Source organism: Acipenser ruthenus, chromosome 1 (assembly GCF_902713425.1).
Source record: "Acipenser ruthenus chromosome 1, fAciRut3.2 maternal haplotype, whole genome shotgun sequence".
In the NCBI taxonomy this organism is placed as follows: domain Eukaryota; kingdom Metazoa; phylum Chordata; class Actinopteri; order Acipenseriformes; family Acipenseridae; genus Acipenser; species Acipenser ruthenus.
The window spans coordinates 107,095,038-107,110,405 of record NC_081189.1 but is presented as its reverse complement, the minus strand read 5'-3'; the positions used below and the strand labels follow the sequence as shown (position 1 = coordinate 107,110,405).

The 15,368-nt window shown below is 42.8% G+C and overlaps 1 protein-coding gene and 1 pseudogene across 2 annotated transcripts; one reads left to right on the top strand and one right to left on the bottom strand.

Moving 5' to 3' along the window:
* The first annotated feature begins 674 nt into the window (after positions 1–674).
* Positions 675–5,601, top strand: LOC131737007 (uncharacterized; annotated as a pseudogene).
* Positions 5,602–7,419: 1,818 nt separating this feature from the next.
* LOC117420931 (uncharacterized) lies at positions 7,420–15,088 on the bottom strand. Of its 2 annotated transcripts, none has more exons than XM_034034702.3 (7): positions 14,958–15,088; positions 12,661–12,886; positions 10,907–10,966; positions 10,154–10,294; positions 9,517–9,663; positions 9,022–9,082; positions 7,420–8,609 (listed from the first exon to the last, which is right to left on the bottom strand). In XM_034034702.3, the coding sequence occupies exons 2-7, from the start codon at positions 12,823–12,825 to the stop codon at positions 8,512–8,514; spliced, it is 672 nt and encodes a 223-aa protein (XP_033890593.1). In that variant the 5' UTR covers positions 12,826–12,886; positions 14,958–15,088; the 3' UTR covers positions 7,420–8,511. The 2 variants fall into 2 exon arrangements, with proteins under 2 accessions (XP_033890593.1, XP_033890594.1); XM_034034703.3 differs by having other exon boundaries at positions 7,420–8,606.
* Positions 15,089–15,368: the final 280 nt, after the last annotated feature.

Here is a 15,368-nt window from a genome sequence, read left to right as displayed (position 1 = left end):
TCCGCGTCCTACGCGGCGAGGTCGTTGGCAGCCTTTGGGTCCCCCGACGACGCGCCCCTGGACTCCCTGCCTGACATCCCGAGTGCGCAGCGTAACCGCTTCCCGTCTCCAGCCGCAAAGCGCGTAAAACGCTCCAAGCAGGCAAGGGATATAATGGACCTGAAGGCCCAGATGGCCCAGGTACTGGAGCTATTGTCTAAGCAGACCTCAGCATCGGCCCCTGCTCAGGCTCCGTTGCAGCCCCAAGCACCATAGAGGGTGGGAAGGCTCGCCCCAACTGGCACAGGAGGACGCGCTGTCCATTGCCGCCTCCGGTGATGTAGCTTCGTTCTCCTGATATGCAGGTGGGGGACACCCTTACAGAGGAAGAGCCCGGCTCTGAGTGTGTGTAGGAAACCAATTCCTCCCCGTTGTGCTGGCTCCCCGCCCGCAGTGTTTCCCAGCCTTCCCAGACTTTTTGGAGGAAGTGCGCTCCTCCTGGGATAGACCAGCTTCAGCCCCTAGTGTCTCCAAGCAGGCTACACCGCTCTCCTTCTTGGAGAGCACGGATAAGCTTGGCCTGGCAGGGTTTCCGCCAGTGGACTCCACTATCGCAGCCCTGGTTAGGGCCCCGCCTGTGGGGGGGGCTCGCTAGAGACCCAATGTGTCCTAACCCTCAGTGCAGGGTGACTGAGATGCATTTAAAGCGAGCGTACGCAGCAGGGGCACAGGCAACCCGCTTGGCTAACACAGCGAGTGTGCTGACTGCGTATCTGGATGGAGTATTGCGCGAGGCCCCGCTCCCGGAGCCGGTGGCTTCGGAGCTGCGTCTCCTGGCAGATACACTGCTGCAGATCTCCGGCCTGCAGGGACAAGCCCTGGGCCAAAACCTGGCGGGCTTAGTTGTGGCGCGTAGACAGCTGTGGCTGTCACAGGCCAGGGTCCCTGACGCAGATAAAGCTGCGCTGCTGGATGCGCCCATATCCCTGGGGCATACGTTTGGGCCAGCTGTGGAAGAGATTCTGCAGAAATCTCTTCGAGACCGGGAGGCTTCCCGTCAGGTGGCTGCGCTGCTCCCTCCCCGCGCTCCGGCGTGGAATAGGTTGAGCCATTGGCGAGTTCCCAGGACACAAACTGTCACCAGAACGGTTCCAGTTCCCACAGCCCCAAGGGGTGACCTAAGGCATCGCCTTCAGGGTAACAGGGCCCAGCCAGCAGGTAAAGGAAACGCAGGCCGTGGTCGATCCACATACCAGTGTCTCAGGGGTCGCCCTCAGGGCCAGCGCGTTACGCGCTCACCCCAAACAACTGAGCCCCAGCAAGGCCCCTGAAGGCTGGCGGCCTCAGACCCCCTTTTCGGCACAACAGCTGCAATACTGGTGCGCTTGCACCACGGATACCTGGGTGCTCGACACCGTGCAAACCGGCTATGCGCTTCAGTTTCACTCGGGACCTCCTCCCTTTCGGGGAGTTATAAACACCTCCGTGACAGACCCCTTGCAAGCCTCGGTACTTCAAGAAGAAGTGGCCGCCTTGCTGCGCAAGCAGGCCATTTGTCGAGTAGACCCCGTCTCCCAGGAGGAGGGGTACTACTCGAGATACTTTCTGGTACCCAAAAGAGATGGCGGGGTTCGCCCCATCTTAGATCTGAGGCTCTTGAATGGGTTTCTGAAAGAAAGGAGGTTCCAAATGCTGACACACCGTCACATCCTCCAGTCAGTCCGGCCGGACGACTGGTTCACAACTGTGAACTTGCAGGACGCATACTTTCATATTCCCATTGGTCCAGAGCACAGGAGATACCTGCAGTTTTCCTTTCAAGGAAGCGCGTACGAGTTTGCTGTGGTGCCGTTCGGGCTCTCCCTAGCTCCGCGTACGTTTTCAAAGTGCGTAGACGCTGTACTGGCTCCCCTGCGGCTGCAAGGGATCAGGGTTTTAAACTATCTCGACGACTGGTTGATTTGTTCCCAGTCTCGAGAGGGAGCTCTAGCCCACACGGCAATTGTGACGGAGCATCTAGTCAGGCTGGGTTTAGCCTTGAACGATGCAAAGAGTCGGCTTGCACCAGTGCAATGCACCACATATTTGGGGCTCCGGCTGGACTCCAATGCAATGCGCGTATACCTGTCGGACGACAGGATAGCAGCTATTCAGGATTGCCTCTCCCTGTTTTGACAGGGATCGAAGGTAACCCTCAGGTTGTGCCAGAAACTGCTGGGTCTGATGGCCGCAGCTACGGTAGCGATCCAGCTGGGTCTGCTTCTCATGCGCCCACTGCAAGCGTGGCTCAATGTGTTTCACCTCAATGCCAGACGCGACAAACACCGCAGGTTGACTGTGTCTCGCACATGCTCGGCGGCCCTACGCTGGTGGAGGGTTCCCTCTCACCTGCGCAAGGGTGTGAAAATGGGAGTAATATTGAATCGCCAAGTGGTGACAACAGATGCCTCCAGCCAGGGCTGGGGAGCAGTCTGGCAGGGCAGGGGAGTCAGCGGATCTTGGCCGGACCGCTGGGCATCCCTGAACATGCTGGAATTGCGGGCGGTGTTCCTGGCTCTCCAGCACTTCCATCCAGTGCTGAGCGGTGCGCATGTGCTGATCCGAACAGACAGCACAACAGTAGTGGCATATATCAACCACCAGGGCCTTCGGTCTCCGGGGTTACATCGCATAGCCTTCAGGCTATTGATATGGGCCCAAGCCAACCTGCTGTCCCTGCGGGCGACGTACATTCCGAGAGTGGTGAAGAGGATCTCCTCTCCAGGGGAGGTCCGCATCCGTCAGAGTGGCGTCTCCACCCCCAGACGGTGGAGCGTATTTGGGAACGGTTCGGGAAGGCGCAGGTCGATCTGTTTGCTTCAGCAGAGACGACACATTGCCCCCTGTGGTACACCCTCCATCGCTCAGGCGGTCCACTAGGCGTAGACGCCCTAGCACACGTTTGGCCCAAAGCATTTTTGTACGCTTTTCCTCCTATACCATTGCTCCTGGCTTTCCTGGAGAAAGTCAGGTCGGAGAAAGCGTCAGTTCTTCTAGTGGCCCCCAGGTGGCCCAGGAGGATATGGTTTGCGACCCTGTGCCAGATGCTGGACAGCCAGCCTTGGGAGATCCCGCTTCGCCTGGATCTCCTCACTCAGGCACAGGGCTCCCTTTGGCACCCGGATCCTGGCAGGTTCCAGTTGTGGGCCTGGCCCCTGAAAGGGATCGCTGGCTAGCCCTGGGGCTGTCGGACGCGGTTGTGAGCACTATGCAGAATGCTAGGGCAGACTCCACTAGGTCAGTTTATACTCGCAAGTGGAAGCGTTTTCAAGCCTGGTGTCTGGCTAGGAGCCATGACCCCGTTGCTTGCCCAATGCCAGTTATATTGCAGTTTCTGTAGGAACTGTTTGATGCTGGAAGGTCCCCTTCCACGCTGAAAGTGTATCTGGCAGCTATATCTGCTTGTCATACCCCTGTAGATTCTAAGTCTCCGGGTGCGCATTTTTTGGCTACGCGCTTTCTTAAAGGCGCATGGAGATTACATCCTCCGAGAAGGACTGTTCTTCCTGAGTGGAGCCTTAACATTGTACTGGAGGCTCTTACAAAGGCCCCATTTGAGCCTTTAGACTCCATAGAACTGAAGTATCTGTCTATGAAGACAGCCTTCCTTTTAGCTATCACCTCTGCTAAATGGGTCAGTGAGCTGCAGGCGCTGTCTGTGTATAGCTCCTGCATGCGTGTGTGGGAGGATGGAAGCAGAGTTTCGCTGCGCACCAATCCTGCTTTCCTCCCCAAAGTGATTACAGCTTTTCACATAAACCAAACTGTGGAACTAGAGTCTTTTCACCCGCCTCCGTTTACTTCGCAGGAGGATGAGAAACTAAATTTCCTCTGCCCAGTGCGGGCATTGAGGTTTTATGTACTTAAGACGAAAGCTTTGCGTAAATCGAATCAACTTTTTGTTTGTTATGGTACACGGACCTTGGGACAGCCCCTCTCTAAGCAGCGTCTGTCACACTGGATTGCGGACACGGTGTCGACTGCATATGGTGGTGCTGGGTTACCCCCACCTGGTAGAGTAGCTGCGCATTCGACAAGAGGGTTAGCTACATCGTGAGCCCTTTTTAGCTGGGCTACGCCGCATACTTTCACCAGATTCTACCGCATTAATGTGGTAGATCCTGCTGTGCCATCTGTGGGCACAAGGGTCCTTGAGGGTGTAAGTTCACACCGCTAACCTCTAGGTTAGACAGCGCTTGTGCGTCCCTCATATGCTGCCGTTCCTTCTCCCTCGAGACCGCTCTGGTATACATTATCCCATACTTAATGTTGGTGGTCATCTTCGACTTGAAAGGGAACGTTAGGTTACCTACCGTAACCCTGGTTCCCTGAAAGAGAAGAGAAGACGACCACCAACCATGAGGTCGCTCCGGTCGCCCTCACGGGTTTGGCGGAAAAAGAGGGCGATCTTCCGGTGAGTGACGGTTTTATACCCTCGGTAGGCGGGACCGAGTGCGTCATCACAGGAAGGGGCCTTCGGCAGCTCTGATATAGAGAGCTCAGTATTATTATTATTATTATTTATTTCTTAGCAGACGCCCTTATTCAGGGCGTCTTACAATTGTTACAAGATATCACATTATACATTATTCAGATATCACATTATTTTTACATACAATTACCCATTTATACAGTTGGGTTTTTACTGGAGCAGTCTAGGTAAAGTACCTTGCTCAAGGGTACAACAGCAGTGTCCTCCACTGGGGATTGAACCCACAACCCTCCGGTCAAGAGTCCAGAGCCCTAACCACACTGCTCCACACTGCTCCACATTACCTACCTCAAGGGCAGGGAATATCCCATACTTAATGTTGGTGGTCATCTTCTCTTTCAGGGAACCAGGGTTACGGTAGGTAACCTAACGTTTTGCTTCACTATATGTGCATTATAGAAAGCAAGTTATTTTATTTTGTATTTTAGTCAGATGTGTGTTATGTGTCCCGCACATTTCTCATCCCACGTTTATAACGCTCATATTGTGTGTCCCCCGAGACCCGCGTTGCGAGGGAGCACTGTAATCACATGTGAGAGGAATGGCCTGAACCCAGGTAGGGAACATGTGTGTTAAACCGTGGGAAAGGTAGTAAGCTAGTGTTTCTACACAGGCAATGAGTGTCCTTTGTCGTGACTTCAAATTTCTGTTTCTGTTCTGTAAATAGCCGAGAGCTTTTCACTGTGATGTCTCAAACAGTTGTCACTCTCGACAACACGTCTGCGGGAATTCTGGGCTTGCACCGAAATTTTAGAGTTTTTTTTTTTGTACTCTGAATCACCTGAATATTTATGACGAGTGTATGGACCAATCTGTGAATCATGGAAACCAGGCTAGGGATACAAGGGATGTAAAGGATGTGAACCCCTTGGCATGTGAGGGCTAACTTTGTCAGTCATCTCCGCACTGCTGATCAGTAGATAATGAAGTCATGCTGGGAGGCACATGGAAAGGGAAAGTACATTGTAATATTTGTGGGGTAATGTTGTTTTTTTTTTCTAATTAAGAATGGATTACAAGCAGCTGTGTGTTTTTTTTTTGTTTTTTTTTTATGACCGAGATGCTTGAAGTGTTACAAATCAATCAAACACTCTGAACAGTAGATGAAGATAAAATCTTCAGAGGTGCTTCCTTAAACATTAAAGTAGTAATCTTCAACACTTTCTCATGTTTCTTTACCGTGTTTTTAAATGTTTTTTAAAAAAATAAGGACATGCTATTTACCAGTTAGTCTGAGTATGCACCAAAGTCAGTTTATCCAAGTGTTTCTTCTGTTTGTTTGTTTTTCTCAGTATTGACTATTCAGACAATTTTACTTTTAATAAACAATTACAAAGAAGTATCAGCTTAATGTACTGGTGGACCCCCTGTCAAGAAAAGTATAATTAAATAAAGGCATTCAAAAAGGAACTCAGTTGCTGGAAGTATTTGCTTTTTTCTGAAATGTTTGATTTTTAACACAGCAAGGGCTATTGAAAGTGTCAAAACCTATTGAGATTGTGGTGCATATTTTTAAGCAGGAATATTAATGCCTAAATGGACTATTGCTTATCATTTTACAGTCCTTTTACTTTTTTGTTTTCCATTTTTTTAACGTAGTGAGCTTACAAATCACAACACATGCTCAGGTTTTAACGTGCAATACATCGGTCAGCATTTCATAATAGTATTGTTATATGATGAATATAGCCATGTCAGTCAATATAAGTGATATACATTGCAATATCCTTTACTGACTTTTCTGCATGCAGTGCTTTCTGATACATGTCAGCAGCATAGATCGAGCTGTAAATTCAAAATTAGAGCCATCACGATGATGAGAGTTGATGACCACGACATATGATATGTACAGAACAGTATAGAAGAATTGGCGATTAAATGTTCAACATTTGATAAGCAAGTTTCCAGATATGCAAAAGTGTAAGTATGATACACAGACACATTCGTCGGTTTTCAGAATCTGATCACCTCAATTTATGCCAATTATCAGTGACAGCCAAAAAATGAATTTACCATAGAGGTTATGTCACCTTTATTAGAACTTGCATCGATCTGCTAAGAAATAAATAATAATGGGGAGAAATCTGCAGAGAGAATTAATTCTACCCTATAGTATTTACATCAAATGTGAACAAACTTCCATTGTTGGCAATCTTCCCATCTTTTTACCCTTTTCCTTTCTAGAACTTGTGAGGTTATATTAGATCTAGAACTGTCAACATTATATGTAAATATTTTACAAAACAAAAGATTATATATATATATATATATATATATATTTATATATATAGTGATGATGTGTATGTACCAAGCAGTAATTTGGAGGCTTTAGGACCCTGGGGATAGCCACACACATTGTATGGTAACAAATGTAACAATTGCTTAATTGTATAATTAATGGGCAAATGCTGATCAGATGCAAGTGATCAAGTTGGGGTTAAAAAGGTTTCAGTTTGTGTGGTCAAGGAGAAGGGTTGAAGTGGTGAGAGGGGAAAAAACTGAACAGTGGTAAAGTGTGTTGGACAAAGAAATATTTTCTGATAACGAAACAAAGGTACGGGTTTTTGACAACGAAGTTCTGGACGGTGATTTGGATTAGGTGATTTGTGGAATTAGTTTAAACAGGGGAACAGGCTTACCCTGCCCTGCATTAGATAGCACTACTGTTAACCAGTTTAGTTAGCGCCTGAAGAAGGGCTAGGTTTTGTTTTGTGTTTTTGTTTGTTTGAAATATCAGTTTGCTAATAAACGTACGCCATGGTGTTTAAAGAGCACTTCCATTGTATCGTGTGTGATTAAAGTGACAGATCCCTATTTGAAAGAAGAACACAGACTCCGGCTGAAAAGGTCAAAATACATCACAATATATAATATATATATATATATATATATAAAAATAAGACAAGCTGTTTGTGTTTTTTTTTAATCTTTATTAGCCATATATTCCTGAACAAGTAAAACATGATTACAAAACTGATCAAACCACCATAACATACTCTGGATACCAGAGGAATTACAAAGCCAGATTCACTTTAAGTATAAGCTCACTGTAGTGAAGCACTGTGTTGTATTGCATTGCTATGTAGCTGTACCTCTTTCACATCAAGGGCCAATCAGTAGCCTTATGGGTGTTGGCACTCTGTCTATAACAATTGGCTCCAAACACTTTACTCCAAATTGCAAGTAATTTCTTGCCAGAAGAATTTTATACAGAATATCATACAAAATAAGTTAAATAAAATAAATCTTCCCATTGGTTCACGCAGTCCTAAAATCCATCAGACAGTATACTTGTCCTTCAGCAAGAAGGTAGAAAATTCCAAATACAAATGACATTATTCCCATCAGTGTTCTATTGTGTATTTCTGTTTTTGTATACAGTGACCTACGCTGACACTAATATTTAAGACTGATGTGTAAACACTAATCAAATATTTACCTCCCAAAACACCTTTATATGTAGAACGTGTGCCACACCACATGAAGTACCAATCACCATTTCATTCCACTACTTTGACAACCCTAGTAGCCTGTAGTACAAATAGATTATTGATAGAAAAAATAAATAAATGGTGAAGTGTCCAAATAAATTAATTTCTCAACTGAATATCCATACTATGTAATACTATTTAAAAGGACTTCATATCACAATAAATGAATTACAAAATAGGTAGGAGTTGGACTACATTACCATTATTGTTGTTCTCCTTAAACAAAGCAGCATTGGCCTATGTTTTGCTTTTAATAGGTAATGCTACAGAAGTGGTTTTGTACTTTTGTTGGGGTTGGTAAAATATATTCTGGCTTTATTTTGATTAAAAATATTCATGCTTCTTTCAGGTAAATTCTGGTTCAAATGACATCAGAAATTAGATTTCTTTATGGAGTGCATGGTGTAGACATGATTGATTTAAAATAAAACAAAAAAGGCTAAAATACACTTAAAAAAATGTTACATTTGTGCACATAGCATATTCAAAGTGTGTGTGCCTGGTTGCATTTCAGACCAGTCTGATATAGGGAGGAGGTTTAGAGGACACCTCCTCCTCTTGTTCATTGAGCTGCACAGGAGCATTGAACAGCCTGCTGTCGCCACCTGCTGGGGATCAAGAGTATAGTCAGGAAATAAGTATCATTAGTTCACCGATAGGCTGTTTTGAGTAGAGTAATCTTTCCTACACAACAAAAGCAGTCTAGTTTTGAATGGAATGCAAAGATCTCTCCTTGCCTGTGTTGAGTTTGTTTATATATATATATATATATATATATATATTATATATATATACACACACATATATTTTTTAAACAATCCAGATTGTCATGTATGATGGTGCATATATTTGTAAATTGTAACAAATGTATAAATTCCTATATTAGCCAAATAGTTCTAACATATTTAGGGAATTAAGTACAACACCTGTATAGGCCTGAAGTAAAAACACTGATGAACTTTGACAATTAAGCATAGTCTGTATTCATTTCCCAGAGGTCAAGGAGTACAGCTTTCTTACCCTGCCGGGTACAAACCAACTCGGTCTGTAGATTCTGGTCATCATCTGGATCCAGGGATTCCTGACACCACACACACACAAAAAACACCACTTATTAGACTTACTATCTTTCAAATGGGTTTTCTTCATCCAAACACACATCGATAAGATACACCAAAAAAAGTTTGTAATGATACAAGGAGAAGCCTGAGTCCAAACATTACTCTAATTTTAAAGAGCAATTAGCATCAAATGACCAATCGATTTTACACTTTAAAAAAAAAATATATTAATGAATCTACATTCAGCTGACCATACCTACTGTTCCTATCTCCCAAGTCAGATATTTTAACCAAAACTTGCACCTTGGTACCCCTATGGACATTATAAATGTCTCCTAGATCATAGTTATCTTTTGCTGGAGCTTAACACTAATACTTTCTCTCCCTAAGAGCATCACAACATATCAGTTCCCAGTTACAACATGTGTTTATTCATAGTAAAAAGATGTCTCACCAGTCCAGTGACGCTGTCGTAACAGGCACAGTGCGGGACGCTCCTGTAGCCAGTGAAGGCAATGACCAGAGCTAGTAGTATGCCAAAGGTACAGGCAACCAGCATGGTCAAATTGGCTCCTTTAATAAGCTTAGTGAGAACGAACTTCTTCATGAAGCAACAAAAAAAAAAAAAAAGGAAAATAAGTTACAATGCAATTTGTGAACAGTCTCAGTCATCCCTTTTGAGACTGTTCCATGTGAAATCAGCATTTTGTGCAGTCTTAAAAATCTTAGTTATTAGACCTTTAAAGGGGTCTCTGGCCTGATGATGCTACACAATAATTTACTACACAAGACAGTAAAAGATCTCCAGTTACAGCATTCCTGAGCTGGGCTTGGATCAGCTGATATAAACTCAATTTTAAGTAATGACATTGCCGTGGGTTATTCAGGTGTAGTAAATGATGATGTCTTTAGTACCCGCTTCTTCCTGTCTTACAGCAAGCAGATAACTGCAAGCACACAAGGCAATGACATCATTCATACCTAGGATCCTTGGAAAAATCTAAAGCATGCATTTGCTTGCTGCTTGAAGGAGAAGGGACACTGAGGCAGCAGTAAATAAATACAAAAAAACTAAAAACAAAACTTCTTACTGCATGCTGTGTCTGAATATGTGAATAAGGGTGAAAGAGCTCATCATCCTCCTCTCCGTAGCTTAACGTCAGGGAGGAATAGACAATTATAATCACGGTAGTGAAACAAGAGAACAGAGAGGCAGCAATCATGATGTTCACCTGCAGGGAGAAGACACATAGAAAGACTTACTGTGCGCATCCACAACCTGCTTAACACTGTAGAAAAAGGACTTCACAATTAACCCTTCACTTGAGATACTACAGAATGGATGGGGGAGGGGGGGGGGGGGGGGGGGGGGGGGTTATCACAGCCCAGCATCCAGTCCTGGGTTTCAGAACTTCACTGAAGTATATTTAATAAAATCGGGAGCCAGGAGCTACATAAACAATTATTAGTAATCCTGTAGACTCGGGTGCAATTCTTTTATGCCGTGGTAAGTGTGATCAGTTCCGAGAAGATTGATCAGGGGTCTAATTGTTCAAACACACGGGTTATGGGTTTCAACAATATGCATAAAGAAAATTAAGTTCTGAAAACCAGTACAGGGATGAAAATAAGATTCCCACTGCATGACAATTTGATCCATTCCTGGTCTTACGAGTTTATTAAGACACAACAGTTTGTTACCAATTTAAGATTGTTACAAATTAAACTCATAAAACCTCCAATAAGTGAAACTGCTTATTTCCATCCCTGTAGTAGCATTAACACACACTAAGCATATGGCCATTAGTTTCAGAAGGATAGCAGTATTATAAATGAGGGCTCACCAGCAATGGGTTCTTCTTCTGCGATGAAAACAAAGCTAGGACTCCTGGAATGCCCATTATCTGCATAATTAAGCACACAAAGATACTAGAGATTACTACATTGTGAACACGATCACTGCCTTGAATTCTCAAACAGTCTGCGATATAGTAGGCCTAAAAGTTTTAGGATGTCAGCATTTAGATCTTTAAAACTAGACCCTAGCGAGTTACTTAGGAGCAACACTTCTCAATGGATCCCAAAACAGTACCATTTTCATACTGCAGTAATTTAAGTGCCTCATATTTACCCCAGTCCAGCAGAAAGACAGGTACTGTCCCTGCTAATTTGCATATTTTTCTGTTGTTATCAGTCCGGACAGGGATAAATTTCGTTAGCCCTCGGCTTTGTTCGAGTTGCTAGGTGTTCATCACTTCATCAGTCGATTCCCTACAGTTCACGCCGGGAATAAAATGTGTCTAATCTCCGACAGCCCAAGATTGATTCAAGTATTTACGGAAACTACCAATGTAACCTTTAAACCCGCCAGTTTCCCAGTTATTCGGTGAGTGATGAGGGTAAACAGCTAGTAGAGTACAACGAATTAAGTCGACAATTTGCTTCTTTGCTATGTCAATAGAAGAAAAGTTTAAAAGGTTAAAAGGCTGGGTGTACACCAGCCTATTGATATTAAAGTTACACAATTACAAGAAACAAAAACCGAAGCTTTTGTGTGTCATGGTTTGACTGGAAGGACTGGCAGACGGTGAGTGAAAAAAAAAAAAAACGTTGTTTTGTTTTCCATGTATCTTGTTTGGAGTGGATATAGCTTGCACCAAAACCAGAATCAATGATTTAAAAACACCTGTCAGTTTAAAAAAAAAAAGAAAAGAAAAGAAAAAAAAAAAACATAAGTGCAGTGCTTCTCATATCAGGAACCGTGTTAAACTGAAAATGACTGGAAACGTTACTATTGCTCCCCAGTAACAACAGCAGAAAAAAACAGAAATATTTAAAGCACACTGAAACATATAAAGACTTTCCTGCGCAATACAATGACCCAAGACAGACTTAAAACACTTGGTGTACTGTTGATCAAAAAGGGGCTTATCCGCAGTGTTCCTGACTTTAACCATCAAGTCATAGAAGTGTTTGCTTCTCAAAAAAAATGAGGCCAGTTCCTCTACAAATAAAAGGTAGGCTTTTATTTAAAATGCTTATGATGTTATGTACAACACACCTTTTAACTGAGTACAATATTAGTAAATATTGGTTTTAATAGCCCAGCCCCCTCTAGTTTTTTATGCTACCAGCCGCCACTGCATACGTCTCTGTATTGTACTGTGTTTGTAACATGGAACACTGTACAAACCCAGAGTTTCAAAGGATTACAAGGGTAGATTGAAAATGGTTTTGTGGTAACAGTTTTCAAACAATTTTCATGTGTGGCATGCAATACAAAATGAATGTTGGTTTATCAAGTTCCTCTTTTCTTTCATACTTAAGATTTTGTTTTCCAAATCCCACCAAGCACCATTAGCGTTAATAAAATGAAACATAAAAATGAACCTGTCACCAAATGGGAGTCCACAACTGTTGCTGCACATTCAAATTACGTTCCATTTTCTGCAAATTTCGTTCTGGGATTTAAGTACTGTTAAAAGCTGGGACTATAACTAAACGTCCGCTAACCCTCACGATTGACACAGCTGGACGTATTGCTGCTGTATTTCAAAAGTAACAAAACCAAATGCTGAATAAATGAATGTGTTTTTACCACTCCAGCCCAGAGTGGAACCCTGGTGTTGCTCAGAGTAGTGTCCTTCCTGAAGGCAGCATCAATGAAGCCACAGACTACACACAGCCCAGCACAGGCGATCTGCAGGATCCCCACCACCACCATACTCCTCTGGTTAAATATGAAATATCTGTAGCGGTCCATGGCTCCTCTGTTAGACAGCAAAGACCAGCTTGTGGTGGTATGAACAGGAGAGATCAGCACCCTACAAGAAGCCCAAGAGAACAAACAGTATAGCATGTAATCTTGTTTAAATACATATTCATCACACAAGTATCTGTTGGGGGAGTGTTAGGGATTAGCACTTACATAATCACAGGCTGATAAATCATTCAGATGCCTTGCCATTTTTAGGGAGGGTAGAGCATTACACAGTTTGACAGGGGGGTTTACAGTGGGTTTATTGAAATATCACGTTTAACTTAATGTTTTACGACATGAACACCCCTCTCCCCATATGTTTGTCTAGTCTATTGCAATTTATGCAAACAGCAGAATTTTTTTATCCTTAAGATTAGCCATGTTTTATCAGCAATTCATGAATTGCTCATTTGAACTGTTTTCTCATTACATACTCAATTTGTTCAAAAGGAGGAGCTTCTAAAGATAATGTTAAATCTGGCTAAAATAAAAGGCTTTTTTTGTATGTACTGTATGAAAAGATCTGTGATGATCAGATAGTGAAGAGATTGTTTCCATTTTTTAAAGACTGAAATCAGTGTTCAGTGTGGCGCTCCTGTCCTGGGAAACCAATGTGGCTCCACATTGTACTCTTACTTGGCTCTACCGACAGGCAGTGTGGCCGTTGAGGCTGGATGCATCTCTTATTTACACATAGACAAAGGCTGAGGTTGAAGAGCGTTCCAACAGCTTGGCTTTAATTGAAATTTGCACACACAAGAACCTGATTGATGGGAAAAGTGCCCGTAAAAAGCATCTAGAGTCATTCTAGATTTTAAAGTTGTGTTCATTTAAATAGGCAAAGTAATTGCGGTCAAATAAGTCTCTCTCCCTTCATCACATTGTTAGGTACAAATGCAAATTTAGACAAATCCTCCACAATTAACCTGTATCTACATGTGCAGCATTAAAGTTACCAATACAGTATATTCTGAACACTAATACATTTATATATTCTATGTAAATTATGATTTTATTCTGCTGTGTTGAGGACCAGAAAAGTGCAAGGCGTCGTTTTCTACTCTTTTAATCACCATACCAGGCACTGTGCTTTGTTTTTGTTCTAATGGCTGGGGTTTGCTTTTATTTCCTCAAGCACAGGCTTGCAACGTTTTAGAAGGTCTTAAACTTGAACTTTGTAATACCAATGCAAATACCTCAAAGCGTCATGTTCCTTTGAGGTGGTAACTATACTTAAAGAAAGGGCATGTTTATTGAGACCATGCAGCTTAATTACAGCGCAATACATCATCCCTCGAGGATATATGTGACCATCTCAAAATAATTAGACTTTAAACTTCCTTACCGAACTATAATTTAATAAGCAATTCTGCGTGCATCAAATGCTTCCTAAAATCCAGTATAGCGAGTACAGTATTAAAGAAAGCCACAAAAATTAATATATAGCCTAAATACAGGTGTCGCTTTTAAAATATAAAATTAAAACAATCGATAAAAAGTGATCATTTTTTTCTTTTAAAACGTGATGAACGTTCATTAATTTGTTCACTTATAGCCATTAAAGACTCTCGCTATGACCATGCAATTTCACGAACAGAAAAAGGACGAGTTTAGCATTTCACCTGAGATTCTTTGTTTGTAACGTAGATGTTAACAGAAACATCTGCGACATATTTGCGCGTCAATACACGGAAGTTTAGAATACTTTGTACATGTCTGTATTTTTGGGCACCAAATCATGTGAGTCTGTTGTTATCCTTGATGTATATCAGCTAAATTCACACACAAGCCAACAATTCCAATATCGAAACTATCTAAATAAGTTCTCAACTTCCCCGTAAACTGAAAAACAACAGAGATTCCCCATCAACTGATGTATCTTGTAAATATCTTTAATAGCCACATTTAAATAAATTTACAATATGGATTTATAGTTTTTCTAATGATCTTTTAAATTGTGTTACGACCTGAAGCATTGTTTTAAACTGGAATACAACGCTTTGTTTGAAAAGGAAGACGAATGACATTTTCAAACATTAACAATTTAACTTCGACTAAGGAAACCTGCCAGCTCAATCTAGAAATACATTGCCGTTTGAATAATTATTTTTAAGCGCAATACATTGAAAACGTACCTTTGTTATTCTTAGCAAGTGTTTTCTGTGGTGGACGTCACCTCACTTCCTCCCGGCGATAGTTAAGCTCGAGTGATCTCTGCGTCTATTAATCAGTGCCTGCAGGTGAAACGCACGGGGGCCAAACTGATTTTAACTCTTCATGTGCCAGAGAGGTCCTCAACAACGTTTAGTGTACACAAACTTTTTTTTTTTTTAAGAGATCGGGGAAATACAAGGAGGCGTATTAATCACCACGTTGGAGCCATTGGGACCACGTTGAAGGTGTCAAACACGGGGAAATATAATTATACATAGCATTCAAAATAGCAGAGACAGATTTCACTGGTCCAGGTAGCGCCGTCTCTGATAACACAGCGGCACGTATCAGTTTCCGAAAAAAACTATTAACTTGGTTTTATGTACGTATTT